The 26137-nt window shown below is 51.6% G+C and overlaps 4 protein-coding genes across 5 annotated transcripts; 2 read left to right on the top strand and 2 right to left on the bottom strand.

Moving 5' to 3' along the window:
• The first annotated feature begins 18 nt into the window (after positions 1-18).
• Positions 19-6180, top strand: LOC129009550 (25-hydroxyvitamin D-1 alpha hydroxylase, mitochondrial). Its single transcript, XM_054442695.2, has 9 exons — positions 19-1647; positions 2290-2480; positions 2989-3191; positions 3277-3477; positions 3562-3734; positions 3965-4137; positions 4339-4417; positions 4706-4903; positions 5259-6180. Exons 1-9 carry the CDS (start codon positions 1453-1455, stop codon positions 5370-5372), a joined length of 1527 nt encoding a protein of 508 aa, XP_054298670.1. The 5' UTR covers positions 19-1452; the 3' UTR covers positions 5373-6180.
• A 2924-nt stretch (positions 6181-9104) lies between these two features.
• Positions 9105-16404, bottom strand: MARCHF9 (membrane associated ring-CH-type finger 9). The gene is made up of 5 exons (XM_054445225.2): positions 16261-16404; positions 12624-13661; positions 11427-11582; positions 10212-10404; positions 9105-9951 (listed from the first exon to the last, which is right to left on the bottom strand). Exons 1-5 carry the CDS (start codon positions 16402-16404, stop codon positions 9617-9619), a joined length of 1866 nt encoding a protein of 621 aa, XP_054301200.2. The 3' UTR covers positions 9105-9616.
• On the top strand, positions 15918-20821 carry CDK4 (cyclin dependent kinase 4). The gene is made up of 8 exons (XM_054442337.2): positions 15918-16344; positions 16782-17018; positions 17176-17311; positions 17428-17595; positions 17753-17862; positions 19007-19057; positions 19194-19329; positions 19909-20821. The coding sequence occupies exons 2-8, from the start codon at positions 16801-16803 to the stop codon at positions 19999-20001; spliced, it is 912 nt and encodes a 303-aa protein (XP_054298312.1). The 5' UTR covers positions 15918-16344; positions 16782-16800; the 3' UTR covers positions 20002-20821.
• On the bottom strand, positions 20287-23900 carry TSPAN31 (tetraspanin 31). Of its 2 annotated transcripts, XM_054442338.2 has the most exons (6): positions 23326-23900; positions 22635-22802; positions 22291-22371; positions 21827-21958; positions 21414-21527; positions 20287-21324 (listed from the first exon to the last, which is right to left on the bottom strand). In XM_054442338.2, the coding sequence occupies exons 1-6, from the start codon at positions 23386-23388 to the stop codon at positions 21250-21252; spliced, it is 633 nt and encodes a 210-aa protein (XP_054298313.1). In that variant the 5' UTR covers positions 23389-23900; the 3' UTR covers positions 20287-21249. The 2 variants fall into 2 exon arrangements, with proteins under 2 accessions (XP_054298313.1, XP_054298314.1); XM_054442339.2 differs by lacking the exons at positions 22291-22371; positions 22635-22802 and having other exon boundaries at positions 23326-23851.
• Between the last annotated feature and the right edge of the window lie 2237 nt (positions 23901-26137).

Below are 26137 nucleotides of genomic sequence, written 5' to 3'. Positions count from 1 at the left end.
TGTTGTCTCTGGAGAGTCCTCGGGAAGGTGTGGGGGTGGAGACCCTCTCCTTTTTCACATTGACCTTCAATTCCAGAACTTCAGAGCTGACTTACTGGCACAGAGCCTGATAGAGTTGGAGTGGGGAATGAGGGAGTAAGGAGCAGAGAGGTAAACTGTAGGAGATTCTTTTATTTTAATTTTTTTAAGAGACAGGCCCTCTCTCTCTTGCCTAGGCTGGAGTGCAGTGGCACAGTCATAACTCACTGCAGCCTTGACCTCCCAGGCTCATGTAATCCACCCCAGCCTCTCAAGTAGCTGGCACTACAGGCATATGCCACCATGCCTGGCTAATTTTTGTATTTTTTGTAGAGACAGAGTTCCACTATGTTGCCCAGGCTGGTCTCAGACTCCTGAGCTCAAGCAGTCTGCCCACCTCAGCCTCCCAAAGTGTTGGGATTACAGTCATGAGCTGCCGTGCCCAGCCTAATTTTTAAACTTTTGTAGAGACAGTCTTGCTATGTTGCTCAAGCTTGTCTCAACCTCCTGGCCTCATGCCATCCTCCCGCCTCAGCCTCCCAAAATGCTGGGATTATAGGCATGAGCCACCACGCCTGGCCCTGTGGAGGATTCTGAGGCTAAAAGTAGAAAGGGGCTGCTAACCAGAAAGCCCCCAGAGGAGACCGAGTCAGCTGGGGAATTAGAACATCCACATCCATTTAGCTTCTCTAACACCCCACAGACAATCTTTGAACTTAACTAATGTACAAAAAGTTTCTTCATTTCTGCTTCTCAAGCCGCAAATTCCCATGTCTGGAAAGAGGGGGTTTGTACACCCAAGAGACCCCCTTATCCTCAAGAAAGAAAGATGGAGGTTCTAGGAGCCATTTTAGCCCATTAACCCACCTGCCATCTGCCCAGTATATGTTAGGTACAGGAGGAGGAGGAGGTGTGGCTGGTGCAGGAAAATAATGCAGAGAAGATACAACCCACTAAGCCAAGAATGTAGGGACAGTTACAGCTGTGCCTCCCCTGCTTCCCTTCCCGGAGGAGCTGAAAGATGGGGAATTCCTGAGGATGGGCCTAAAGGGGCTGGGCTCACTGGTAGAAGTGGTGGGAATATCAGAGACTGACTAGTGTAGCTTGGTCACCTAGTCCCTACTAAAAAGCCTTATAGCCTTTCCTAGGATGAGACTTTGAGGTTCCTAGACTAGGGCACTCTCCCAGGAGGAAAATCTTAGGCCCTCCCTCCCATGAGGGTCATTGCAACATGAGATCCAAGGGAGTTATGAAGTCAGCCCCAGCCCCGCCTACTGTTCCTGGGTGCTAATGCCTAGCACAGACCACTCAGGAGGAGGGATTGGCTGAGGAGCTTAGAGAGGGGGCGTCATCACCTCACCCAAAGGTTAAATAGGGGTTGAGACAAGATGCTCAGGAGAAGCGCTTTCTTTCGCGAGCACCCTGAACCAGACCATGACCCAGACCCTCAAGTACGCCTCCAGAGTGTTCCATCGCGTCCGCTGGGCGCCCGAGTTGGGCGCCTCCCTAGGCTACCGAGAGTACCACTCAGCACGCCGGAGCCTGGCAGACATCCCAGGCCCCTCTACGCCCAGCTTCCTGGCCGAACTTTTCTGCAAGGGGGGGCTGTCGAGGCTACACGAGCTGCAGGTAGGAAGGGACGCCTTTCCCGAGACGGAGTGCTGGGGAAACTGGTTTTGACAGCGTCAAAAAGGACTGACTAGTGCAGAGCAAATGTGGGAGAGCCAGAGAGAACGGATGCCCATGAATTAAGGAAAAGGCGAGTTGAGGCTGGGGGCGGTGTGGCTAGACTCGGGCAGAGTCCGTCCCGACTCATAGCAGAGGGCGCTGGGAAAGCACCTTCTCGCTGTCCTGAGGTGTGGAGATCCTGCAGATTAGTACAAGTGCGCGGGAGGCCGGAGTGCGCGGTACCCTCCGCCTGCGTGCGGCTTAAAGCTATACGGGTTCCTTTTCATTCACTGAGGACTCGTCCTGAGATGGACAGTCCAGACATGGAACTTTTAGAGATTTCTCCTCGACCGAGATGATCAGAGAGGTCCTGAATGTCTGCCTTGCACAAAGTTCCTGTTTTGCCCATCACACTCAAACTTTCTAGGGATGGGAAATGAGAGAGGAGAAGTTTGCAGTATCAAAGGCATACACTAGTTGGGCACCCGAAAAGGAGCAGAAGCTCCCTCTTCCCAAGCCCAGTCAACGCCCTTGGCATGGGCACAGGTCAAGCTGAAAGTCCCCGCCCAGGTATCCAAGTGTCCGCTGCGTCCGCTCCCCCAGGTGCAGGGCACCGCGCGCTTCGGGCCGGTGTGGCTAGCCAGCTTTGGGACAGTGCGCACCGTGTACGTGGCTGCCCCTGCACTCTTCGAGGAGCTGCTGCGACAGGAGGGACCCCGGCCCGAGCGCTGCAGCTTCTCGCCCTGGACGGAGCACCGCCGCTGCCGCCAGCGGGCTTGCGGACTGCTCACTGCGTGAGTCTTCTCTGCCCCCAGAAGCCCAGACGCCCTGCAGCGGCCCTCTCCTGCTGCGGGTCCCGAAACTATCAATCTGGGGGCATGGTGGGAGGTCGGCTGTCCCACTCTACCATTGGTCATCTTGGGGTTCCCATCCCAGTCTGCTTCACCCACACTCGGGTTGAGCCCCAACCTCACTCCCCGCCTACCTCCTTAATCCTTTGAGGCCAGAATCCTGGGAACTGGGGGAACCGGAGGAATTGGGCTAGGGTACAAGGATCTGGATGGAATGAATGTAAGGTTCTGTGACTCAAGTTACCCGGAAACCCCGGCCCCTGCGGGCAGGAAATGAGTAAAGAGGAAGGGGGCTGGAAGACAGGCGCAGGCCGGTGCAGGTTTCTGTACCCCAAGGGGGCAGACGCAATCCCTCTCCTGGCCACCGCAGCCGAACGCGTTCCTTCACTGCAGCCGGTCCCGTCGAGCCGTCCCCACCTTCCCGATGCGCACTCTCTCCTCAACCCTGCAGGGAAGGCGAAGAATGGCAAAGGCTCCGCAGTCTCCTGGCCCCGCTCCTCCTCCGGCCTCAAGCGGCCGCCCGCTACGCCGGAACCCTGGACAACGTAGTCTGCGACCTTGTGCGGCGTCTGAGGCGCCAGCGGGGACGTGGCACGGGGCCGCCCGCCCTGGTTCGGGACGTGGCGGGGGAATTTTACAAGTTCGGACTGGAAGGTGAGTCCCAGGACAGAGCTAGGCAGGCGTCGGGGGCGCCCTACGGGAGCCTCCCGGAGCCCTGACGGCGCCCCCTCCCGACAAGGCATCGCCGCGGTTCTGCTCGGCTCGCGCTTGGGCTGCCTGGAGGCTCAAGTGCCGCCTGATACGGAGACCTTCATCCGCGCTGTGGGCTCGGTGTTTGTGTCCACGCTGTTGACCATGGCGATGCCCCACTGGCTGCGCCACCTTGTGCCTGGGCCCTGGGGCCGCCTCTGCCGAGACTGGGACCAGATGTTTGCATTTGGTAAGGCACAGGTCGAGGTGGGAAGGGGGGAATGTAAAGCTGTCCAGGGGTAGCGAGGTATTCACGTGCCTTCTACCCACGCAGCTCAGAGGCACGTCGAGCGGCAAGAGGCAGAGGCAGCCATGAGGAACCGAGGACAGCCCGAGAAGGACCTGGAATCTGGGGCGCACCTGACCCACTTCCTGTTCCGGGAAGAGTTGCCTGCCCAGTCCATCCTGGGAAATGTGACAGAGTTGCTACTGGCGGGAGTGGACACGGTGAGGTTCTCCCTCCGTGCTGTGAGCTGGTTCCAGGGCTTAGCCTCCCCAGACTCCGGGGCCATTTTTCTGCTGCAGGGGATCCATTATGGCCACGTAGACCAGCTTGGCTTAAGCACCCTGTAGCCCCAGACTCTTCCATAATCCTGTAGCCCCAGACTCTTCCATAATCTGCACCCTCTGCTGGGTTCCCACACCCAACACCTCTCTTGCTTTCACATGTTTCTCAGGTGTCCAACACGCTCTCCTGGGCTCTGTATGAGCTCTCCCGGCACCCCGAAGTCCAGACAGCACTCCACTCCGAGATCACAGCTGCCCTGAGCCCTGGCTCCAGTGCCTACCCCCCAGCCACTGTTCTGTCCCAGCTGCCGCTGCTGAAGGCAGTGGTCAAGGAAGTGCTAAGGTGAGGGGGAAGGAGAGGAGGAACAAGAGGAAATGCCAAGGAAGGGCTGGGGAAGCAAATAGTGGATGGAAGCAGGGAGAGAGCAGAGAAAAATGGCCCTCTACTCCTGACCAAAAAGGGTTTGGAAGTTGGAAACAATGAGAAGGGGGCTGCAGCCCCTAGCCTCATCTTGCTGTCTCCATTTTGTGCTTTGCAACCTAGACTGTACCCTGTGGTACCTGGAAATTCTCGTGTCCCAGACAAAGACATTCATGTGGGTGACTATATTATCCCCAAAAATGTGAGTAGAGCCTATGCACCCTTTCTACTGAGCCATTCCTCACTATCTTGGGCCCCAGCTCTGTTCTCAAACGCTCTCCTAAAAGCCCTTCAAACACTCCCCTTTACCCCTCTCTAGGATATGCCTTTCTAGGATGTAATGGGACAGTGGGGAGATCTTCCAAAAGTAGCCCCAGAAAACTTCCCCATCACCCACCAGGACCTGCCTTTGTCCCTGTCTGAATATCCTCTTCTTCATGCCTGCCCTATTCTGAGCCCAAACTGACAAGTTTGTTTTCCTTCGCACCAGACGCTGGTCACTCTGTGTCACTACGCCACTTCAAGGGACCCTGCCCAGTTCCCAGAGCCGAATTCTTTTCGTCCAGCTCGCTGGCTGGGGGAGGGTCCCACCCCCCACCCATTTGCATCTCTTCCCTTTGGCTTTGGCAAGCGCAGCTGTATGGGGAGACGCCTGGCAGAGCTTGAATTGCAAATGGCTTTGGCCCAGGTGAGTGCTCTAGATTTTATACCTTCCCCAGACTAGAGAGACCCTAACCCTCTAAAGTTGTGAGCTCTTTCCCCTGACAAGCATAGGAAATCATATAAGACCTGGTGGAATGAATCTTCTGAAATATGATAAGCCCATTATAGGCCTGGAGTGTAAGTGAGGGTATTCAAACTATTTTTTCCCTACCATAATCCCTCACCTTTATTAACCAAGAAGTCCCCTACTGGCCACAGGTGCCACCCAATCATTGACCATTCTAACACTAATAATGCATGCCCTTTACCAATTGGATTACCAATGAATTCCCCCATTATAGATATCTTTCATAGTAATGCTCACCTTCTTCCCTTTCCAGATCCTGACACATTTTGAGGTGCAGCCTGAGCCAGGTGTGGCCCCAGTTAGACCCATGACCCGGACTGTCCTGGTACCTGAGAGGAGCATCAACCTACAGTTTTTGGACAGATAGTCCCATGGAAAGAGACTGTCATCATCACCCTTTCATTCATCATAGGGATAAGATTTTTTGTAGGCACAAGACCAAGGTATACATCTTCCCCTAATGCCTGTCTATCTGACCAAACTGGATAGAACCACCATAGTGAAGTGTGAGGCGGCCCTGACCAATGTGTGACGTATGCACTTGGCCTGACTCAGGAAGCCAAGTGAGAAAACCATGGTCTCTCTGCTTGCTTGGCCCTTCTGATCATGTATGCATCCCCCAAGGATGAAATCAGATTTTAACTAATAATGCTGGATGGCCTGAGGAAAGATTCATCTGCCTCTCTTTTTGGGCTTTCATAGTGTTCATTGATGCTGCTGGCTACGCATTTATCAAAGCATAAGCTCAGTAACTGTGCATCTGGTCTGTACCTGGTTGGTCCTTCCTCTTTGCATGTAAGCTCTTTGAGAGGAAGGGTGAAGACTTATTTGTTTTTTATGTCCCCTGCCAGGGCCTGTCTCTGATTAGGTGACACCATACACATTCTTAGATTGAATCTGAACCATGTGGCAGAAGGGATAAGCAGCTTAGTAGGCTCTGTCTACCCCCTTCCTTCTTTGTCTTGCTCCTAGGAAGGTGAATCTGCCCTAGCCTGGTTTACGGTTTCTTATAACTCTCCTTTGCTCTCTGGCCACTATTAAGTGGGTTTGCCCCATCACTTAGTTCTCAGGCAGAGATGTCTTTGGGCCTGTCCCTGCCCAGGCCTCTGGCTTCTTTTTTATATTGAAAATTTTTAAATATTCATAAATTTTAGAATAAAAAATCAAATATTCCATTCTTGACTTTGACTTATTTCTCTCATATTCCCACTTCCTACAAGACCTGGAGGCAAGACCCTAACCCTCCCATCTCCCACCTTGGTTTCTCAGGTCCTGGGGGTGACCCCCATAACAATGGGAGGTCTGGACGCCTGGAAGAGTAGTTTGTAACACAAACCCAGACATGTTTCTGTCTGTAGTGGGAACAGCCAAGTCTAGTCTGGCTTCCTGTAAGAGATTAAGGGGGTGGGGGATGAAAAGTAACTGCAGGGGCTAAGCTGTAAAATGGGCCCGGAGCTAGGGATTTGCAGACATGGGCAGAGGTTGCTGACTCTGGTAAGAAAAGTGCTTTTGGACTGCCAGGATTGAAGGAAGTCCTATATTGGTCACTCTGCCCTCTGGAAAAGTTGTTCCAAGATAATTTCCTTCAGAGGAAGGGATACAAGCAGAGAAGTGGAATCAGACAGACAGAATGAAAGCTGAGTATGGGGGTGGCCAGAAGCCCTGGGGCACTGAGGCAGGATAAGGGCGGTGGGCAGAGGGAGCCTGTTACCCTAAGTCAGCATTCTCTGGCCCCCCAGAGGCTGGGCACAGCTCTCCTCTTGTGATGCATACAGATTAACTCATCTTCCATCCAAATAAATCTCTCAGCACACTGCACAGTTCCTTCTGCATCCCAGATTACCCTCCCCATGTCAGGACTTGCCCCCCCTTCCCCTACCGCTCACCCTATTCCAATTAGCTGGGTGTAGATGGAGATTTCACTTCACACTTCTTCCTCCTCCACACCTTGGCCTCCTGGCCTAGACATGGCTCCCTGACTGCAGAAACTCCAGTAGCCACCAGGCCTTCTGCAGGGGCATCTAATTATGCAAGATCTACAGAGGGGCAGGGCAGACCCAAAGCCTCGTACAAAGATCAAGGTTTCTGTGCATTTTCTGCCCTTCTCAACTCTTTCCCTACTGTATACTCAGTCTCCACCCCTATTCCTCTATCACTGAACTCAATTTGAACCTAAATGACCAAATTTTCAGCAGATTTGATCTTTGAGGGAGAATAAAGCCCAGCTTGTCAGACCCTTTCCCCTGGAATCAGTGATAAGAATTCTGCCCATCCATACTCCCTATTTTCCATTGGGCAAGTAGGAATGCCCACTTGAAGAGGGCAGCAGTTCCCATGACTCCTTTCCTGGACAATGATCTTTTTAAGTTGGAAAAAGGAAGAAGAGGAGGCCATACTGATTGCTGGCCCCAACCCCCATACCAAGACTTCCATTAGTGCTGAAGGAGAGGAGAAAGTGTCCCCCTTGGCCTCATTTTAGGACCCAGAGTGTAAATGGATACAGTGTGTTTGTGTGTGAGTATGTCTGTTTTCTTTGGTATGTCTAACCTTCCCTGCAGAGCCATCACAGAGGACAGCTCAGGCATGGCGCAGGAAGCTCCACATGTGTCCTATCTACCTGAGCCGTATCTGCCAGTATAGATATTAGTAGTCACTCTGACTTGCAATCCCCCATTTGGTCCCCACCAGCTCTTCTGAGAATGGCAAATCAGTAAAGTCTGGCCTTTCTGTCTCCCAAGATGGGGGATAGAGAGGGTTCTCTCTCTGGGGAAACAGTTTCCTACTGAGCAGATGGAGGGTTCAGTCTCAGTTCCCTATCCACTTGACTCCCTCAGAAATTGGAAGTTATATACTTCCACACTTTGAAATTACTTGAACCCCAGTCCAGCTTTTGTTCCTACATCCCGAGGCGGGTCTGCATGCCAGCACCATGGACAGCAACCAAGACCCCTTTGGGAGCGGGGAGGGGATCAAGGTTTCCTGGGCAAGGATATGTGTGGGCCTTTACAAGAGAAGCATTTTCTCCAAAACATCCCCAGGGAGGAAGGAGGCAAAGCAGAACCTTCCCTGACAGAAGGATCAATAATAAGAAAGGCCTCCAGATCTGACTTTAGCCGTGAATGAAGGAATTATTTAATTGCTGTTGAATGGTTTACTTAAAAAACAGCATCATTCATATAATACACAACCCCAAGGTCACAGAAGAAAGTGCCCAGGCTTCAGGCTGACCCACATTGTAACCAGTCCTTCCCAAATCTTTTCTCTATAAACAACCGTCCTCTATGCTGCTGCCCCCAAACATAATGCCATCCATTAATACCACTAGCTGGGCACACCAGGATCAAACCTGTGACCCTAAACTGCCATAGAAATAGCTTAAACTGGGGTTGGAGACTCATAACACTGAGTGGGGGGATTCCCTCCATCTCACTCCAAATGAGTCCAAATTCACTTCACAGTGCTTTTTTGGGTGAGCACAGTACTTGAGAAGGACTAATAGAACCCAAATGATCTCCAGAACAAGGCGGATGGCTCCAGCCTTCCCCAGCCCACAGGCCCAAATATTTAGAGTCAGAGGAGTTCTCATTCTTACAAATAACCACCATGGTTCACATTTGCAATGTCTATTTCCCCTCATATTTCCATACCTATTATGTCACTCAACACAAAATTCCACGATTCTGTGCAACTTCAGATGAAAAACACATTTTAGAATTTGTTATACCAGCTACTATTTGAAATAAATGGACCATCAACTATTCTAGAAATCTCTTTATGTCATTGCTGATTTTCTTTGCAACGGCATCCAACCTGTCCCTCATTTATCCTTATTCCAACCCTATGAGGTAGACAGGAAAACCATAGCTAAGAGATTTTTTTCTAAATCACACAACTCATAGGTGGCAGGTCCAGGTCTACCCTTTAGATACCTCTGAGTGCTGCCACCTAGCAGCCAACATGAATTATTCACCAGCAAGTGGGAGTCACACCTACAACTCGGAACCCACTGCTGCATTTGGGATTTGCAACCTGTGCAGAGAAACCTCCCCACACCTCCCAACCCTCCAGAAAAGCCCCAGATGAGAAAGGAGTCTCCACGTGCATATAAATGATTCTTTATGCCCTTCCCCCATGCAATGGGGGATGGAGCAGGGGGAAGTCCCCGCCCTCATGCAGGGAACGGGAGGTCAATGTATACTAGTCTTATTGCCAGATGCCCTGTGGCCATGGGGTGGGGAATAGGGGTCTACAGCCCCTTTCTTCTGGCATTGGTCCCCCTTCACCAAGTCACCATGGTGGAGCTGGGGGGCTGGAGGCCCTAGGAGCTGAGGTAAAGACGGTTCTCTCCAGGGAAGGAAAGCTGCTCTCCCCACCTGCCCACCGGCCGTCTCTGGATGAGTGTGAGGAGCTGCCAGCGGGTACTGAAATGTCATCCAGGTGTCTCTACCCAGTGGGCAGTGAGGCCAGACAATGTCTCCAGCTTGAGGCCACCCACACAGGTGACGGGGGCAGCATGCCCCAAACACCTTGTCCAGCTGGTACCTCCAGAAGCCATGAAAGCTCTTCTCTGACGGATGCATTGACTCAAGATCCCTGCTCCTGGAGTCCAGTTCAGACTGTAGTGACCCTCATGACAACCTCTCGGCCAGAATGGGAGCTGGAACGGGCAACTGGTGGCCGCAGCTGCCCAAGGAGGTGCAAGATTGTATAACCGCAGCGCTGAGGCAAGAGCGTCCGTATGCGCTGGGCAGCTGGGGGGCGGCTGGTGGCCCCAGAGGTGGGGCCCGTCCGTGAGGTCCTGGGGCCCGGCTTCCCTGCCGTCCCTCCCCCTGCATCTCCTCCTATGTCCTTGGTCTTGTCATAATTTAGGACCTTCCACTGCTGGTTCACTGCCTGCCAGCGCTTGAAGATGCGGTAGACAGAGGAGCCTTCATGGATGATGAGGCCTGAGCAATAGGGATAAGAAATCCAGGGTTAACTGTGGCCTAAATTCTAGGCCAGAGGTACTTAAGCAAGCATTTCTTCAGAGTGAGAAGATACAGTTGCAAAGGGCCCTGGAGAAGCAGGGAAGTGGGTTGAGGGGGCACCAGGATAGCACTAAAGGCCCCCAGTGGCAGAAAATAAGGCCATGAAACTGAGGGGATGGGCAGGGGAGTTAGGTGTGTAAGAGGAAGATACAGAGCAGGTAAAGGAGAGGTGCCCTCACCTATGCAGACGACATCCATGAAGCCATACATGCCGTAGCAGATCTGAAAGAGCAGATCCTGTCGTTGCCACTTGGCTGAAGGGCTGAGTGAGGACCAGATGAGCCAGGAGATGCTGGCAACCAGGAAAAGCGAGCCCAGGACTATGGCAGCAATCTGAACCTTCTCGATGACGGTCAGGGAGATGGCCTGCCACTGTGTGGGAGAAAGGGCTCCAAAGAGTCCCAGAAAGGGATGGAGGGCCAGGTGATGGGTGGCCCTGAAGAGCAGGGTGCTCCAGGAACCTTCCCTAAAACCTTCAGGCAGGATCAACATCTGTCTTCCCTGTGCCTTGATTAAATCTAGAATGTGGCACTTGTCTGACACCATTTGTCTGTCTTATTTTAGAAAGGCAGGATTGGGCAAGTGCTCTGAAACCAAAACATCTAGATTTGAATCCTAAATCTTGACTCCATCACTTACTGGCTAAGTAACCTTGGGTAAGTTTTCAAATCCATGTGCATCAGCGTCCTCGCTTGTAAAAGGGGATAATAATAGTATCTAACTAATAAGATTATTGTGAAGATTAAGAGTTAATACACACCAAAACTTGACACAGAAAACACTACATATTTGCTATCACCATCAACATCATTTTTTCTTTTTTTTTTTTTTTCCTTCGAGACGGAGTCTTGCTCTGTTGCCCAGGCTGGAGTGCAGTGGCTGTGATCTCGGCTCACTGCAACCTCTGCCTCCCGGGTTCAAGGATTCTCCTGCCTCAGCCTCGCGAGTAGCTTACAGGCACGTGCCATCACGCCCGGCTAATTTTTGTATTCTTAGTAGAGACGGGGTTTCACCATGTTGGCCAGGCTGGTCTCAAACTCTTGACCTTGTGATCCGCCCGCCTCGGCCTCCCAAAGTGCTGGGATTACAGGCGTGAGCCACCGCGCCCAGCATTTTTTTTTCTTTTCTTTTTTTTTTTTTTTTGTGGCGGGTGAGGAGTGGTGATTGTCCCAGTGCCTAGAAGAGTGCCTGGAATATAAGTGGCACCCAATAAATATCTCTGTGAATAAATTAAGGGCTTAGGAAGGATATACAGACACACAGGAGACTGTGGTAATTGGCGGGGAAGGGTGGCTTTGGGAAAATAATAAATGAAATAGGCCTCCTGGAGGGTCCCTGATTCCAATAGCTAAAAGGTCCTCGCCCAATCTCCGAGTCCTCTCCTTGCACCTCACCTGCAGTGGGTTCTTGGTGCTAATCGCCAGGACCTGGTACTTGAAGTAGCAGAGCTCGCAGCTCCAGGAGCCCCTCTCGCTGATCCAGCGGATGAGGCAGGGCTGATGCGTGCAGCGCACTGAGCCGTCGCAGCGGCAGGGGCTCAAGAGCTCCCCCTGGAGGAAGAGTGAGGAGGGGCCCTGTCAGCCATCACCACCCCGACCCCACTCAGCCGCGCTCCCCGACAGGGAAACCTCCTCTTCAGGTCACTTTCCCACCTTAAATAACTCAGGCCTTTCACCCAAGACAGGGCAAGAGGCTAAGTAAGGCTGCAACAGAAAAGAAGTTTCCCTTGGAGATCAAGGGAAACTTCCCATACCAAAGAGATGAGGGATGGAAAGGGATGGGGGGATTAGAGGGGGGAAGGACTGGGTCTTCTTTTCCTAGAATTTGGGATGGGTAGTCTTTAAGACTTCTCAAAAGAAAGGCTTCCTCTTAGGATCTGGAGGGAGGGGAGTGTTAGAGCTTCTGAGCCATGCTTTCCTTCCCCCACCCCATCATTGTAAAGTTACTTCACAGATCTGGTGCAAACTGGGATGGGTTATGGTCCTCGGTTTCCACGTATTAAAAAGGGGAGAAATCGCGGAGGTGGGAGTGAAGGGTGTTTCCCTTTAATCAAGGAATCAATTCTCACTACACAGAGACACCCCCTGGCACTATTCTGGGACAACTTTGCCCATAAAATTTTAACAAAGAATACTCTTTAGAATGAGATAGAAAGTTGCAGAATGGGAAGTGAAAAAAAGTGCCCCACGGGGAGAAATACTGAGCTACGCAAGGGCGCTGGCTGGGCCCCTCCCTTCAAGGGGGCCACAGAAGCACTCTCCTTTCTGCCCACCTGCAAGAGAACAGGTCCCCTTAGCTTACGGAGACCCTGGGGCGAGGGAAATAGGAGAGAACAGCAGTCCCTGTTAATGGGTGAGAGGGATTTTGCGCTCTCCGGGGAGAAAGCCCCACCCCTTCCTGAGGACCCTTGACCCTCCAACACAAACAAGCGCTCCAGGAGTCCCCTGCCAGCCCCTCGGCCTCACTCCATTCCCACTCTGGGTCCTGGGGCCCGCCCAGCCTCCTTAGGCGCCGCCCCTGCTCGCGGTCTCCGCTGACACCCGAGGTGCGCGCCCCCACCCTCCGCGCCCAGCCAGGTGCCCAGGCCTGACCTGCTCCGGGCCCTGGAAGCAGATCCGGCACTGAGGGGTTCGGAGTCCGCTGTCCAGGCTGCTGCTGAGCGACAGGGCGTCCAGCGCGCCCGGGGGCGGCAGCGGCGGCGCGGGCGGCGGCAGGGGTCCGGCCCGCGTCTCCTTGTCGCCGGCCAGGCCCCGGGCCCGCGGCTCCGACCCGTAGTACTCCTCCTCGTCGCCGTCGCCGTCCCGGGTGGAGCAGCCAGCAAAGGGCGCCCAGCCGCAGCCGCCTCCCCCGCCCCCCCGGGGCTGCGGCTCGGCCCGGGGCCGCCCCCCGCCTGTCAGCACCAGCAGCTTCAGCTCGTTCAGAAACATGCGGAGCCGAGACTTGAGCATCGTCCGGACACCGGGGGCGGGGGGCGGCGTGCAAGGGGGGCTCGCTAGCGGCGGGGGGAGGGGAGAGGACAAGGCCAGGAAGGGGGCGCGCTCTACAGAGCCGAGCCGGGCCGGGGTCTTCGGGGCCTGCGACAGCCGTTCACTGCTGCCACCGCCGGGGCTCCGGTGCTTGCGGGACCGAGCGGGCTGGCGGCCCGGGGGCGGCGGGGTGGGCGGCCATGGCCAGGGCAGGGGGCGGGGAGGGGGGCTCAGGGTGCCGCACCCCGCGGGTCTGGGTCCGGAGCGGGCCGGGCCCCCGGGGTTACGCGCCCGGGTCCTCCTGCGGCGGGGCCGCCCCCCATCGCCGTTCTCTCGGTTCCAGTCTCCCTCCGGCTCCGGGATCAGGCTTGGCTCGGCCCGAGCGCTCGGCAGTGGCAAATGGCGGCTCCTTCCGGCGGCGGCGGCGGCGGAGACCCCCCCGGAGTGGCGGGCGGGCGGGGCGGGCGGGGCGGGCGCCGGGGAGCGGGTGAAGGATGGAGGGAGGGGTGGGGCGGGGAGGGGGAGAGGAGAAGGGGCCGCGGCTGCGCATCCCCGCCCTGCCCTGCACGAGCAGGTGTCCCCAGGGGCGGGGGCAAGTGTGGGAGCCCGAGGAGGGTGGAGGAAGGGGAGTGGCCAAGGAAGGGGAGTGTGCACACGAGTTGACTAGCTGTGTGTCTGGGAGTGGGGGATGAGCGGGTGAGCATGGAAGGTGAGTGGTCAAATGACGCAGGTGTACCAGGGAGGGAGAGGCTTGTGCAAAATGGGAATGTGCAAAGAAAGAGCTGTGCAAGGGTCGGAGGTGTGAAGGAGGTACATGGGCAGGGGTGGGACTCAAGCAATATACACTTTACCCAAAAGGCTGAAAAGTGTGCTCCATGGGGACTGGGAAAGAGAGGTGTGTAAGGAATGGAATCGGATTGTCTGAGAAACAGAAGCCTGTGATTGTAATGTGTGAGGGAGGTGAGGGAGCAGGGGAGGTAGGCGTTCTAAAGGGATGGGAGTGTCTTTCCTGGTACTCTCCTGCCCTCACCTCCACTACATTGAAGTGAACAATACACACACTTACCCCTTTGCTTTTATGGCGCCTTCACTCTGAGAACAAGTTCTACCCCCATCACATTTTTTTCTGCCTTACACTTACATTCTCCCTCTCCTCCCCTTTGCAAAGCTGAGGGAAAAGGGATTCCAGGGGAGCTCATTGGGTCAAACACACTGGGAAAAAATTTAATTAGTGAAAGAGTAATTAACACAAGAAGGGAGGGGACAGAGCCTGGGACAGACTGCCAAATTAAGATTCCTCAATAGAAAGTGATGGAGAGACAGTAATGTTCCCATGAAGTATTCAAATGTTTTGGATGGACTAATGAATGAATCAGAAAAAGGGGCTGGGACCCAAGCAGACAGAGACTACTTCTTCTGTTGCAAAGACAGTAAGCTGTGAAGGTCTTATGTGGAAGGTGAGGCTGAAGTGGGGAATGCTGATGTGGGAAGGGAGTTTGAAAAACTCACAGACACTTATCTTAGCCTTCCAGAAGGCTTACAAAGCACCCACCCCTAGCAAGGTAGCCAATAAAACATTCACCTCTTGAGCCCTTTGGTCAGTTCAGTCCTTGAGGTTTTTCTTACTAGTGTTCCAGCTGCCCTTGCCAGGAGGGGACCAGGCTACAAGTATCAGGATGGAAAGAGGAGGCATCTGTATTAATATGTATTCCATTTTGTTCTAAATCATGGTTTATATTCATCTTCTAGTTTGAACTCTTATATTCTCGCCAGATGGTTAAGGAAAACAGAAGTTAGAGTGGAAGGAGTGGCAAATAGGGTAATAAAATGGCTTTAGATTTTAGACAAATTCTCACAAATGAGACACTAACCGCTTTCCTCCTTTACTCCCATACCCACAAAGGGCTGGGAGATAAAGACCTTGGAGCCAATAAAACAAAGAAAGTAGGAGAAATCTACTTGTGTCTACCTAGGTGTCTGGGCAGAGGCCATTTGGGAACAAGTGTGTTCTGGACAGTGCTAAGTGCCAAGAAAGCGGCACTAGGGAAAAAGAGGGAAGCACAATGACTCCAAATGAGCAGTCACAAGGTTTGCAGAAGGGGACATGTCATTGTCATTCATTGTGGTGGTCTGGAGGGTGCAGGGGGTGTGGTGGTAACTTTCTTGCACATGTGCAATCCTGTATCCATCTTATATATGACATGTGATAAATAATATCATATACATACATATATACATAGAAGTATATATACACACATACAAATATCACATAATCATAGAACCTTCCTACTGGAAAAAAAAAAAAAAAAACTTAAAGGTCAAGTATTCCTGTCTCCTGCTCATCAATAACTTCTCTGCCAGATGGCCTCAGGTCTTTGCATTAACACTCCCAGGGAGGTTTGGAAGTTGGAAAAGTGAGAGGATTACCTTGTCACTGAGCCTGTTGGATTACTGTATTAATCTGCCTTCCGTCATCCTTTAATCGTAGTTTTGCCTTCAAATGGGCATTGTTTACTCCCTATTTTAGAAGACCCCATTGTTGGCTACATCTTTATAGATAGTCGTACCACTACTTTAAAGGGCCAGTGACAGACACGAAAAACAAAATAAAAACCCACATACACACTGGAAGCAAGCACTAGTAAAATGTTGTAGAATTAATGAATGAAACAAGGACACAAATGAGAGTATGTTTTCTCATGGTGGAGTGAAAAGGTGACAGTATCACCTCTGGTACCCCAACTCCCATCCGCTCCCCAATGTAGACAGGCTGAAAGACCGGTAGTGAGACGAGTTCAGCCTTCAGACCGGTAGTGAGACAATCCTTCAGCCCGGAGTTGGGCTCTGGGTGGCCTAGGTTGCCATGGCACCGCCTCGGGCTCCACCCTCTCTTGTCCCCCTCACCACTCCCCCCGCCGCAGCGGGGGTTGTGGCAGCCAGTCACGTGCCCGCCGCGTAACCACACCTCTGCTCCTCAGAGCGATGTCAAGCGGTCACGTGTGATAGCAACAGATCACGTGGCTGCCATTGCCCCTCCGCCCCCTTACACTCTTCGCCCTCCTCCCAGTCGAAGCGGCTCCTGGCCGCCCCTCAGCACATGGGTGGCGGTCACGTGCCCAGAACGTCCGGCGTTCGCCCCGCCCTCCCAGTTTCCGCGCGCCTCTTTGGCAGCTGGTCACATGGTGAGGGTGGGGGTGAGGGGGCCTCTCTAGCTTGCGGCCTGTGTCTATGGTCGGGCCCTCTGCGTCCAGCTGCTCCGGACCGAGCTCAGGTGTATGGGGCCGTAGGAACCGGCTCCGGGGCCCCGATAACGGGCCGCCCCCGCAGCACCCCGGCCTGGCGTGAGGTAAGTGCAGTCCCTTCCCAGGAATGAGAACCAGTGCCCGCCCCCCTCACAGCTTTCCATGCGTTCGTTTCGCGAGCTGGTTATGGAAGGGTCGCTCAAGGGCGGGAAGTGGGGCCTTTGTGGTCATGGGAAGGTATAATTTTAGGGACTGAGGTGTAGGATCTTCGATGCAAGGCATGTGTCATGTGTGATCTTTGTGCGGGGCGCGATTGTCCCAAAGGAAAAAGCGTTTTTTATTGCAGGGCCTCACGTGGCTGGAGGGGTTGGTATTGAGTCATTGTGTTACCTCTGGGGCCGGCCCCAAGGAAGACTGGGAGCGGGGGATGGGATGCTGGTGTTGTTCTTTGTGATTTTTTTGGGGAGTCCCTTTGTTGCTGCAAGCTCATACCATCCTAACTCTGTAAGGGACTTTTGGTGATAGGAGTCTGTGATTGTAGGGTCTCCCTTGATCTGAGAATGGCTACCTCTCGATATGAGCCAGTGGCTGAAATTGGTGTCGGTGCCTATGGGACAGTGTACAAGGCCCGTGATCCCCACAGTGGCCACTTTGTGGCCCTCAAGAGTGTGAGAGTCCCCAATGGAGGAGGAGCTGGAGGAGGCCTTCCCATCAGCACAGTTCGTGAGGTGGCTTTACTGAGGCGACTGGAGGCTTTTGAGCATCCCAATGTTGTCCGGTGAGAAGGTGGTGGAGGGTTGGGCGTGGGGAGTAAAGGGAAAATACAGCCTATAGGTGGGGTGTGATGATCTGTAAAGAAGTGGGGACCCTGAGGAAATAATGAGAGGCCATGTTGGGTTAAAGGGGATTGAAAAGTGAGCATTTACTCTGGTCAGGCTGATGGACGTCTGTGCCACATCCCGAACTGACCGGGAGATCAAGGTAACCCTGGTGTTTGAGCATGTAGACCAGGACCTAAGGACGTATCTGGACAAGGCACCCCCACCAGGCTTGCCAGCCGAAACCATCAAGGTGAGTGGGGTTGGTAGACATTGAGAGGTGGATTGGGACCTTTGTAGTAGAACCTTCTGGGATTTCAGGTATGGTGCCTAGTTTCCAGTGCATCTGTACCTCCCCTTTGAAACTAGGATCTGATGCGCCAGTTTCTAAGAGGCCTAGATTTCCTTCATGCCAATTGCATCGTTCACCGAGATCTGAAGCCAGAGAACATTCTGGTGACAAGTGGTGGAACAGTCAAGCTGGCTGACTTTGGCCTGGCCAGAATCTACAGCTACCAGATGGCACTTACACCCGTGGTCAGTAGAAAGATGGTACCAAAATGGGTTCTGGTTGGGAGTAGGAGAGTGATTGCCCGTAGCAATTGAGAAGTCATGTGCTTCAAGTGTTCAGTCAAGCAAGTTGTGTTTCGTGGTAACCCATGGGGTCCCCATCCATTCTTCCTATTCCCTTTAGGTTGTTACACTCTGGTACCGAGCTCCCGAAGTTCTTCTGCAGTCCACATATGCAACACCTGTGGACATGTGGAGTGTTGGCTGTATCTTTGCAGAGATGTTTCGTCGAAAGTATGGGACCCACATACCCTGGACTACCGTGAATTCCCCAGATCGCTTGTTCATAAACCACATCCATACCCTGCCCATTCCTTTTTTTTTGAGACCGGGGCTTGCTGTGTTGCCCAGGCTGGATTGCAATGGCTTGATCACAGCTCACTGCAGCTTCAACCTCCTGGGCTCGAGTGATTCTCCCATCTCAGCTTCCCAAGTAGCTGACACTACAGGCACGCACCTCCATGCTTGGCTAGTTTGTTAATATTTTTGTAGAGATGGGGTCTCAGTATATTGCCCAGGCTGGTCTTGAGCTCTTGCACTCAAGCAATCCTCCCACCCCTACCTCCCAAAGTAGCATAAGCTACTGCATCTGGCCCCATTCTTTTACTTGCGTACTGCTACCTTGCCCGTAGCAGAAAGCTCTGAAATGTTCTGGAATTAGGAACTTCATATCCCTTTATTCTCTTTATTTTTTATTTATTTATTTATTTTTTGAGATAAGGTTTCACTCTGTCACCCAGGCTGGAGTGCAGTGGCCCAATTACAGCTCACTGTAGCCTCTACCTCCTGGGCTAAAGCAATCCTCCCGTCTCAGCCTCTTGAGTAGCCGAGACTACAGGTGCACGCCACCATGACTGGCTTTTTTTTTTTTTTTTTTTTTTAGATAGAGTCTTGCTCTGTCGCCAGGCTGGAGTGCAGTGGTGCGATCTCTGCTCACTGCAACCTCCACCTCCCAGATTCAAGCAATTCTCCTGACTCAGCCTCCCGAGTAGCTGGGACTACAGGTGTGCGCCACCACGCTCAGCTAATTTTTGTATTTTTAGTAATGATGGGGTTTCACTGTGTTGGCCAGGATGGTGTTGATCTCTTGACCTCATGATCCGCCCGCCTCAGACTCCCAAAGTGCTGGGATTCAGGCGTGAGCCACTGCGCCTGGCATTTCTTTTTTTTTTTCTTTTTTTTTTTTTTAAGAGACAAGGTCTTGCCCAGGCTGATCTAGAACTGCTGGGTTCAAGCAGTCCTCTCACCTCAGCATCCCAAAGTGCTGGAATTATTGGCCTTTATTCCCTATACTTTCTATTTTGAGCCACTAAGCAGTAACCATTCAACTAAGATATCTTTGAAAATGACTGCTACCTTATGTCCCTTCTCACCTTAGGCCTCTCTTCTGTGGAAACTCTGAAGCCGACCAGTTGGGCAAAATCTTTGAGTAAGTGACCAATATGGGAGAAAAAGATTTTCTATTCCGAGTCCTCTTTCTGCTGAGCCCAGGATGGCAACTGGCTCTGCCCATGGGGATGGGAACTGGAGGACCCTCCTGACCAGAGTTCTCCTGTTCCCCACAGCCTGATTGGGCTGCCTCCAGAGGATGACTGGCCTCGAGATGTATCCCTGCCCCGTGGAGCCTTTCCCCCCAGAGGGCCCCGCCCAGTGCAGTCGGTGGTACCTGAGATGGAGGAGTCGGGAGCGCAGCTGCTGCTGGTACTGGAGATGGCTGTGGGCATAGGGAGAGACTGGGGAAAAAAATAGAGCAGTATGCAGGGCCCTGGCCACTGTGGTTAATGAAACTTGGTTGGTAGATGGGCTGTAGTTTTTATTACAGCTGCAAATGGCCACCCACAGAGAAAGATGTAGAAGAGAACCCATCCTGGCCGGGCACGGTGGCTCACGCCTGTAATCCCAGCACTTTGGGAGGTCAAGGTGGGCATATCACCTGAGGTCAGGAGTTCGAGACCAGCCTGGCCAACATGGTGAAACTTCGTCTCTACTAAAAATACAAAAATAAGCCGGGTGTGGTGGCACACGCCTGTAATCTCAGCTACTTGGGAGGCTGAGGTAGGAGAATCACTTGAACTCAGGAGGCGGAGGTTGCAGTGAGCTGAGATCATACCATTGCACTCCAGCCTGGGTGACAGAGCGAGACTCCATCTCAAAAAAAAAAAAAAAAAAAAAAAAAAAAGAAGAAGAAAAAAGAAGAGAGCTCATCCCAGGTATTGTTGTGGGTGGGCAGAAGTCTCTCTGTTTTCTTCATGGTTTTCTGACCTTTGCCTCTCCCCTCAGGAAATGCTGACTTTTAACCCACACAAGCGAATCTCTGCCTTTCGAGCTCTGCAGCACTCTTATCTACATAAGGATGAAGGTAATCCGGAGTGAGCAATGGAGTGGCTGCCATGGAAGGAAGAAAAGCTGCCATTTCCCTTCTGGACACTGAGAGGGCAATCTTTGCCTTTATCTCTGAGGCTATGGAGGCTCCTCCTCCATCTTTCTACAGAGATTACTTTGCTGCCTTAATGACATTCCCCTCCTACCTCTCCTTTTGAGGCTTCTCCTTCTCTTGCCCCCCTATTTCTCTACACTAAGGGGTATGTTCCCTCTTGTCCCTTTCCCTACCTTTATATTTGGGGTCCTTTTTTATACAGGAAAAACAAAACAAAGAAATAATGGTCTTTTTTTTTTTTTAATGTTTCTTCCTCTGTTTGGCTTTGCCATTGTGCGATTTGGAAAAACCACTTGGAAGGAGGGACTTTCCTGCAAAACCTTAAAGACTGGTTAAGTTACAGGGCCTAGGAAGTCAGTGGAGCCCCTTGACTGACAAAGCTTAGAAAGGAACTGAAATTGCTTCTTTGAATATGGATTTTAGGCGGGGCGCGGTGGCTCACGCCTATAATCCCAGCACTTTGGGAGGCCAACACGGGTGGATCACCTGAGGTCAGGAGTTCGAGACCAGCCTGACTAACATGGTGGAAACCCTGTCTCTACTAAAAATACAAAATTAGCCGGGTGTGGTGGTGCACACCACCCAAGCTACTCCCAGCTACTTGGGAGACTGAGGCAGGAGAATCGCTTGAACCCGGGAGGCAGAGGTTGCAGTGAGCCGAAATCATGCCATTGCACTCCAGCCTGGGTGACAAAGCAAGACTGTGTGTCAAAAAAAAAAAAAAGAATACAGATTTTCAAATGGCTTTTACTTTTATATTCGCTGAACTTTCTCAAACTGGGTCCTGCTTATTACAGGAAAGAGTTCTTGGTTGTTTTCTCCTTGGCTCTATCCCTGATTTACCCTTAGTGCCACACCAGGGTATGTTGAGATGATCCAGCATATGGACGGAGGAGGAGGGAAAACAGCTAAGAATGACTCCAGCCCCCATCCTATGCACTCCTAGAAGCTTCCCATATCCTCTTGGAGAGAGAGGGAGAAAGTTTTTCCTTTTATTCCTTATAGTCTGGCTCCCAGTAAAATATGTCAAGGCATAAAATCTTGCTATTCCATCAATTTTAGAGGATGTGACAAGGGGCCTTTCCTTTTTCTCAAACCAAAACGGTTACAGACCCTAGACATTCCCTACGGGAGGAAGAGAAAGCTTAGAGAGAGCAGAAGAGAAGTCAGAAGGATCCAAAGTCTCATAGAAAGGCACTGGGGTTGGCTCTAGGATCCTTCAGATTCCGAAATCTCATTGCTAGCCAAACACCAAGGATCTGTAGGAACAAAGGGAGAGAGATAAGTATCAATCAATTCTCAGTCTCAAGTTAAAAAGGATGTGCGTGAGGGAACTGGAGAATGTTACCTCTGTAAAGCTAAAGAAGAGTCCAACACCCCCTAGGATTTTCAGGGCTTCATCTGAATACTTAAGAAACTTTTCTCCACACATCTGGCATGTGGGGCTCTGGCTCTTGCAGATCTGAGGATAAAACGTGTGTGAAGAATGCAAAGTTGTGAATGTAAAGTTGCTAGTCACCAATACCTCTGTCGAATGTCCCTAGAAACTTTACTGTTATCTGACCAGTGTCCTACAAACTAAAATCCCACTTGGCTAATTCCCCAGCCTCTATCCACCCCCACCTCACACCAACACACATCCCCAATACAAGAGGACTTGTAGAGAAACAATGACATTCAAACTAAATTTGCCAACTTGGGCATTGTCCTTCCCCAGTTTCCTACCTCCCCTGGCTGCTGCACCACCCCCAACACACTCACTGCAGTGCAGAAATCATAATCTTGTTGATACAGGGTTGTGAGGTTGAATAAGCCACAACAATCAAAACTTCTTTCCAGTTCATCCCGAGTCTTGTTGCTCATGACCCACCAAGAAGCATTGATGACATCTGCCTGGAAGATATGGGTAGAGGGAAATTAAGTCTCCCTACATCCTGGTTTCAGTTCAAGTGCCTCAATTTCCCTAGTCCAGCAAAGGAAGTCAAACAGAAGCATAACAGTGTGCAACAATTATAAACACGATAAATATCTACCTTTTCAGGTTCTCTAGATCATCCTCATGGAAAATTAACCAGACATCCCAGAGGACGCAAATAGCCCAGGAGGCCAGAGGCAGTGCACCTAAGGATGATCTTTGGGTAGTTGGGGCCAGACTAAGGAAGGAGTTCGAGGTTAAGAGGAAAATTTTAAAAAGCAAGTAAGTACTTGAAAGGGTACTGTCTTACCTGTTTGCTTCGGTTAATAGCCAGACATGAGCAAGAGATTACAAATTGGAAGATGAAGACCAAACCAAGGATGATCATGTACTGAGAGGAAAGGTTATGGAAAAAGGTCCTAGATTCCTTTATGTTTCATCTATAATAACTGTCTGGTCTCATCTGTTCATAGAACTTACACCACCATGTCAAACTGAAAGCAATAAAATCAGCTCTTGTTTCGTAGATTATGGGACAGGGCAGGGCAAGGAGATGTGTCCAAGATCTCTGAGGTCCCCTACCCTTCTAACATCTTCCTTAGATGACAGCCCTCCCAAGCGCCCGGTTGCCCCCATCACTTCAGGTCAGGATACAAAGAACAGCAGGACTTGGTGGTGGTTGACAGCACCCACCAGTCCAGCCACTGCAATAAGGAGAAGGAAGACTCCCACAGCAATGACTCCGCCGATGATGTGGATGCTGGACACCAGACCCAGGCCCTTGCCCCAAGCAGCCACTCCAATGAGCAACAAGCTCACCAGCTACGAAGAAAGAGCAGGATACATCTCAAGAATTCTAGCATGCAGCACAGCCCAAGGCCATTACAAGAGGACTTGGGAGCGGGGCGGGGGAAAGGAATAATGGAATGGTGTGTGAATGGGAGCTGGGGGTGGTGCTATCCGCACCAGGAGCATCCCTAGGTACTCCCAAAGGTTAGATGGCTGGGATGGGGGGGAGGGGGTGGCAGGGATGGTAGTATGAATGCAAAAGCTGAACCCTCAGGATCATCCTATCACTTCCACTTTGGGAGAAACTGAGGTTCACAGGAGGGAGGTATGGAACTTATGCCCACGGCCTTCAGTTCATTCCCCCACCCCCAGACAAACCCCCTTAACCGGAAGTCTCCCCTCTCCCACGGAAGTCCCCAGGAATTCCCTCTTAGCCGGAAGTTCCTGGGAATCTTCCCGGAACCCCCATACACCCCTCTCCCCAGCGGAAGTACCCTAGAGATTCTCCCTACGGGGCCTTTCTGCCCTGAAGCTTCCCCCGCCTCCAAAACCTCACCATGTAGACCACGTTGAGAGCGCAAAGCGCATTCTTGGAGCAGGCAAAGCCGCCGCAAACCATCTCCCCAGCTCTGGGGACCCAAGTGGTCCCAAGGACTTGGGGGGAGGGTATTGGGGACCGTCTTCCAGGACCCTGACAGCTTCTGTCTCTTTAAATCGAGGCCAGCCAAACCCAATTCTCTGCGCCTGCACCGTCCCTCCCCTGCCTCTGGATTGGCGAAATGCGTGGCTAATCCTGGACGTCCAAGGCCTGCATGCGAATCAGCCCGCATTACGTCACCGACCCGCCTTCTGTCCCCCTCCTTTTGTTTTTTCATTGGGCGAAACTTAAAACTAGGGGCAGGGTTTCTAGAGATTCTCTTAGGGACTACAGCCTAAACTCCAAAAGCTTGGGTTGAAAGCTGAGCTTTCTGTGGTCGGAGTTGGGAGAGGGCTAATTCGAGGGAGACGGCTCTGGAGGAACTTAGGTGAAGGGGAGACGGCGGGAGCGGCGGGTAGGGGGCCGCTCTGAGAGCTGGGCAGAAAGGGCTCCGCCCGTAGAAGGAGGGCCCTTTCCCGCCCCCTTCCCCCTGTTCTGCAGTGACCTCACGATGACGCCAGGTCGTTGTTTTGTTATTGCGTCACGCTCGGGAACACCCAAAGGAGCCACATATTGAGCTTATTTAGCCCGGCCACAGAGTCCGCGGGTTGGACACAGCAACACCCAGCAAATCATCACACGTTTGTGTGTCCGCTAGTACCCATGTCCTGTTCCATGTCTCCTCCTAAAAGGGTGTGAATATACCAGAAATTCAGCGTAGAAATAGCGGCCTCGGACCAGCGCATTCCTGTGTGTGGCATTGCCACAAGTGCACAGACGGGTGTGCTCAGCATTTTCAGAGTACACGCCTGATCTAGGGCTTGCAAAAAACGACAGGCAAGAGGAAGAGTCTCGGATTTAAATAAATATAAGTAGAAGGAGCCTCCACCTTTTCACTTGGGGGTAGGCTGATCAATAACTTTATTATCTAGTAAGTGCTTTGACAAACCGTCCTTTTCACGGGGGTGGGGAAAGGCATAATCCTTCTCTCCCCAGGAGAAAGAAACAGTAGGAACAAAAAAGAAAACCCTCCAATCAACTCAACAGAATGATTTAAGTTTGTGTGTACTTAGATTCTATAGTCTTACTGCCACAGATTGCCACTTCCTAGCTGTGTAACCTTTGGCCAGGCACTTAGAAACTGTCTGTGCGTGTTTCCTCATCTGTAAAATGGGAATAAATAACAACACACCCTACCTCTTGGGTTGTGAGAATTAAATGAGTTAATATATGTAGAATACTTAGAACAGTACCTGGCACACAGTAAACACTCAATGTTAGTTATTACTTCTCAGGTCATTTTACAGGTTCCTGTGGGCAATTCCAACCTCAATTCCCTGATCTTTAACTACACAGTATTTATATAAACTCTTTCAGAAATTAATACCAAAAAGGTATGCAGGAAAATAGATGTTTGACAGGGCCAGAGAGGTGTTTGGGTCTTGAAACAAGGTAATTAAGTTATTATCATTATTATTGTTTTGAGACAGAGTCTCCCTCTGTCGCCCAGGCTGGAGTGCAGTGGCGCGGTCTCATTTCACTGCAACCTTCACCTTCCAGGTTCAAACAATTCTCCTGCCTGGCTCAGCCTCCCGAGTAGCTGGGATTACAGGTGCCCACCACCACACCCAGCTAAGTTTTTTGTATTTTTAGTAGAGATGGGGTTTTGCCATGTTGGCCAGGCTGGTGGCGAACTCCTGACCTTAGGTGATCTGCCCACCTCAGCCTCCCAAAGTGCTATGATTACAGGCGTCCGGTGGAAACAAAGTAATTAGGTCAAACTACCCACTACCTCCCACCTCCCACCCCCTCACTCCCCACCTCCATCCCCTTCCTACCCCAACTCCCATCTTCATTGTCTCCTTCGGTTCCTCATCTACCTTCTTTTCTTTCAGGTCCTAAATCAAGGGCAAGACAATGATATTAGAAGGGGAACTGGTTGACAAGCATTTTGGTTGTGTGGTGTAGTGAAAGGTGTATCAAAATTATAACCAATCTGGGCTTTATATGCTTGGTAAAAAATAGAAATAAAAATGTAAAAATAAAATCAGAAGACCTAAATCCATGTCTTTGTTTCACCTCTTAATGGCTTCTCTGAGCCTTAGTTTCCTTTTATGCAAATAGGGATAAATAATCCTACTCCTCAGGGCTGTCATGAGGATAGCATATATGAAAGTATGTTGTAAACTATTGTGTTCTAGACATGTTAATTATTATGAAAACGATTGAACATGGAACAGGGTAGTTTTTGCCTTTTTATAGGTTACTTTCCTCCTTCATAACTCATTTTCCCCATAATCACTTGGCCTATTTATTTATTTATTTATTTTTGACATGGAGTTTCGCTGAGTCACCCAGGCTGGAGTGCAGTGGTGTGATCTTGGCTCCCTGCACCCTCCACCTCCTGGGTTCAAGTGATTCTCCTGCCTCAGCCTCCCAAGGTGCTGGGATTACAGGCATGAGGCACCACGCCTGGCCTCACTTGGCCCTTTTAAACAGGAGGTGGCCTCAGTGGGTAGCTGACTGAAAAAGGGTTACATTGTAAGACATAAGGATACAGGGTTCATTGGGATGTGTAGAGAGGGCGATGGGTACAAGTGTATGCTAGAATGCAGGGCTGTGAGGGTAACAGACCAAGTGTGCATGAATTCCTGTGAGAGTTTGAAATCTGCAGGTCATCAAGAGTTTAGGATTGCACCTGGGACCTAGCTTGCCATATTCTCCCAGAACC

The sequence above is a fragment of the Pongo pygmaeus genome, chromosome 10 (genome assembly GCF_028885625.2).
Source record: "Pongo pygmaeus isolate AG05252 chromosome 10, NHGRI_mPonPyg2-v2.0_pri, whole genome shotgun sequence".
NCBI classification, from domain to species: domain Eukaryota; kingdom Metazoa; phylum Chordata; class Mammalia; order Primates; family Hominidae; genus Pongo; species Pongo pygmaeus.
Note: the sequence above shows the minus strand (reverse complement) of the source record. Positions and strands in the feature narration are given on the sequence as shown.

Coding starts and splice junctions, on each gene's coding strand:
- CDK4 (XM_054442337.2), top strand. CDS start 16,801: ATGGCTACCTCTCGATATGAGCCAGTGGCTGAAATTGGTGTCGGTGCC. Junction 17,019..17,175: donor GAGCATCCCAATGTTGTCCG/GTGAGAAGGTGG, acceptor TACTCTGGTCAG/GCTGATGGACGTCTGTGCCA. Junction 19,058..19,193: donor CAGTTGGGCAAAATCTTTGA/GTAAGTGACCAA, acceptor TGTTCCCCACAG/CCTGATTGGGCTGCCTCCAG.
- TSPAN31 (XM_054442338.2), bottom strand. CDS start 23,388: ATGGTTTGCGGCGGCTTTGCCTGCTCCAAGAATGCGCTTTGCGCTCTC. Junction 22,803..23,325: donor CTCTCAACGTGGTCTACATG/GTGAGGTTTTGG, acceptor CTTTCTTCGTAG/CTGGTGAGCTTGTTGCTCAT. Junction 22,372..22,634: donor ACCAAGTCCTGCTGTTCTTT/GTATCCTGACCT, acceptor CTTTCCTCTCAG/TACATGATCATCCTTGGTTT.
- LOC129009550 (XM_054442695.2), top strand. CDS start 1,453: ATGACCCAGACCCTCAAGTACGCCTCCAGAGTGTTCCATCGCGTCCGC. Junction 3,192..3,276: donor TTACAAGTTCGGACTGGAAG/GTGAGTCCCAGG, acceptor CCTCCCGACAAG/GCATCGCCGCGGTTCTGCTC. Junction 4,418..4,705: donor ACTATATTATCCCCAAAAAT/GTGAGTAGAGCC, acceptor CCTTCGCACCAG/ACGCTGGTCACTCTGTGTCA.
- MARCHF9 (XM_054445225.2), bottom strand. CDS start 16,404: ATGGAAAGCTGTGAGGGGGGCGGGCACTGGTTCTCATTCCTGGGAAGG. Junction 13,662..16,260: donor GCCCCATACACCTGAGCTCG/GTCCGGAGCAGC, acceptor ACACACAGCTAG/TCAACTCGTGTGCACACTCC. Junction 11,583..12,623: donor GCTTCCAGGGCCCGGAGCAG/GTCAGGCCTGGG, acceptor CTCTTCCTCCAG/GGGGAGCTCTTGAGCCCCTG.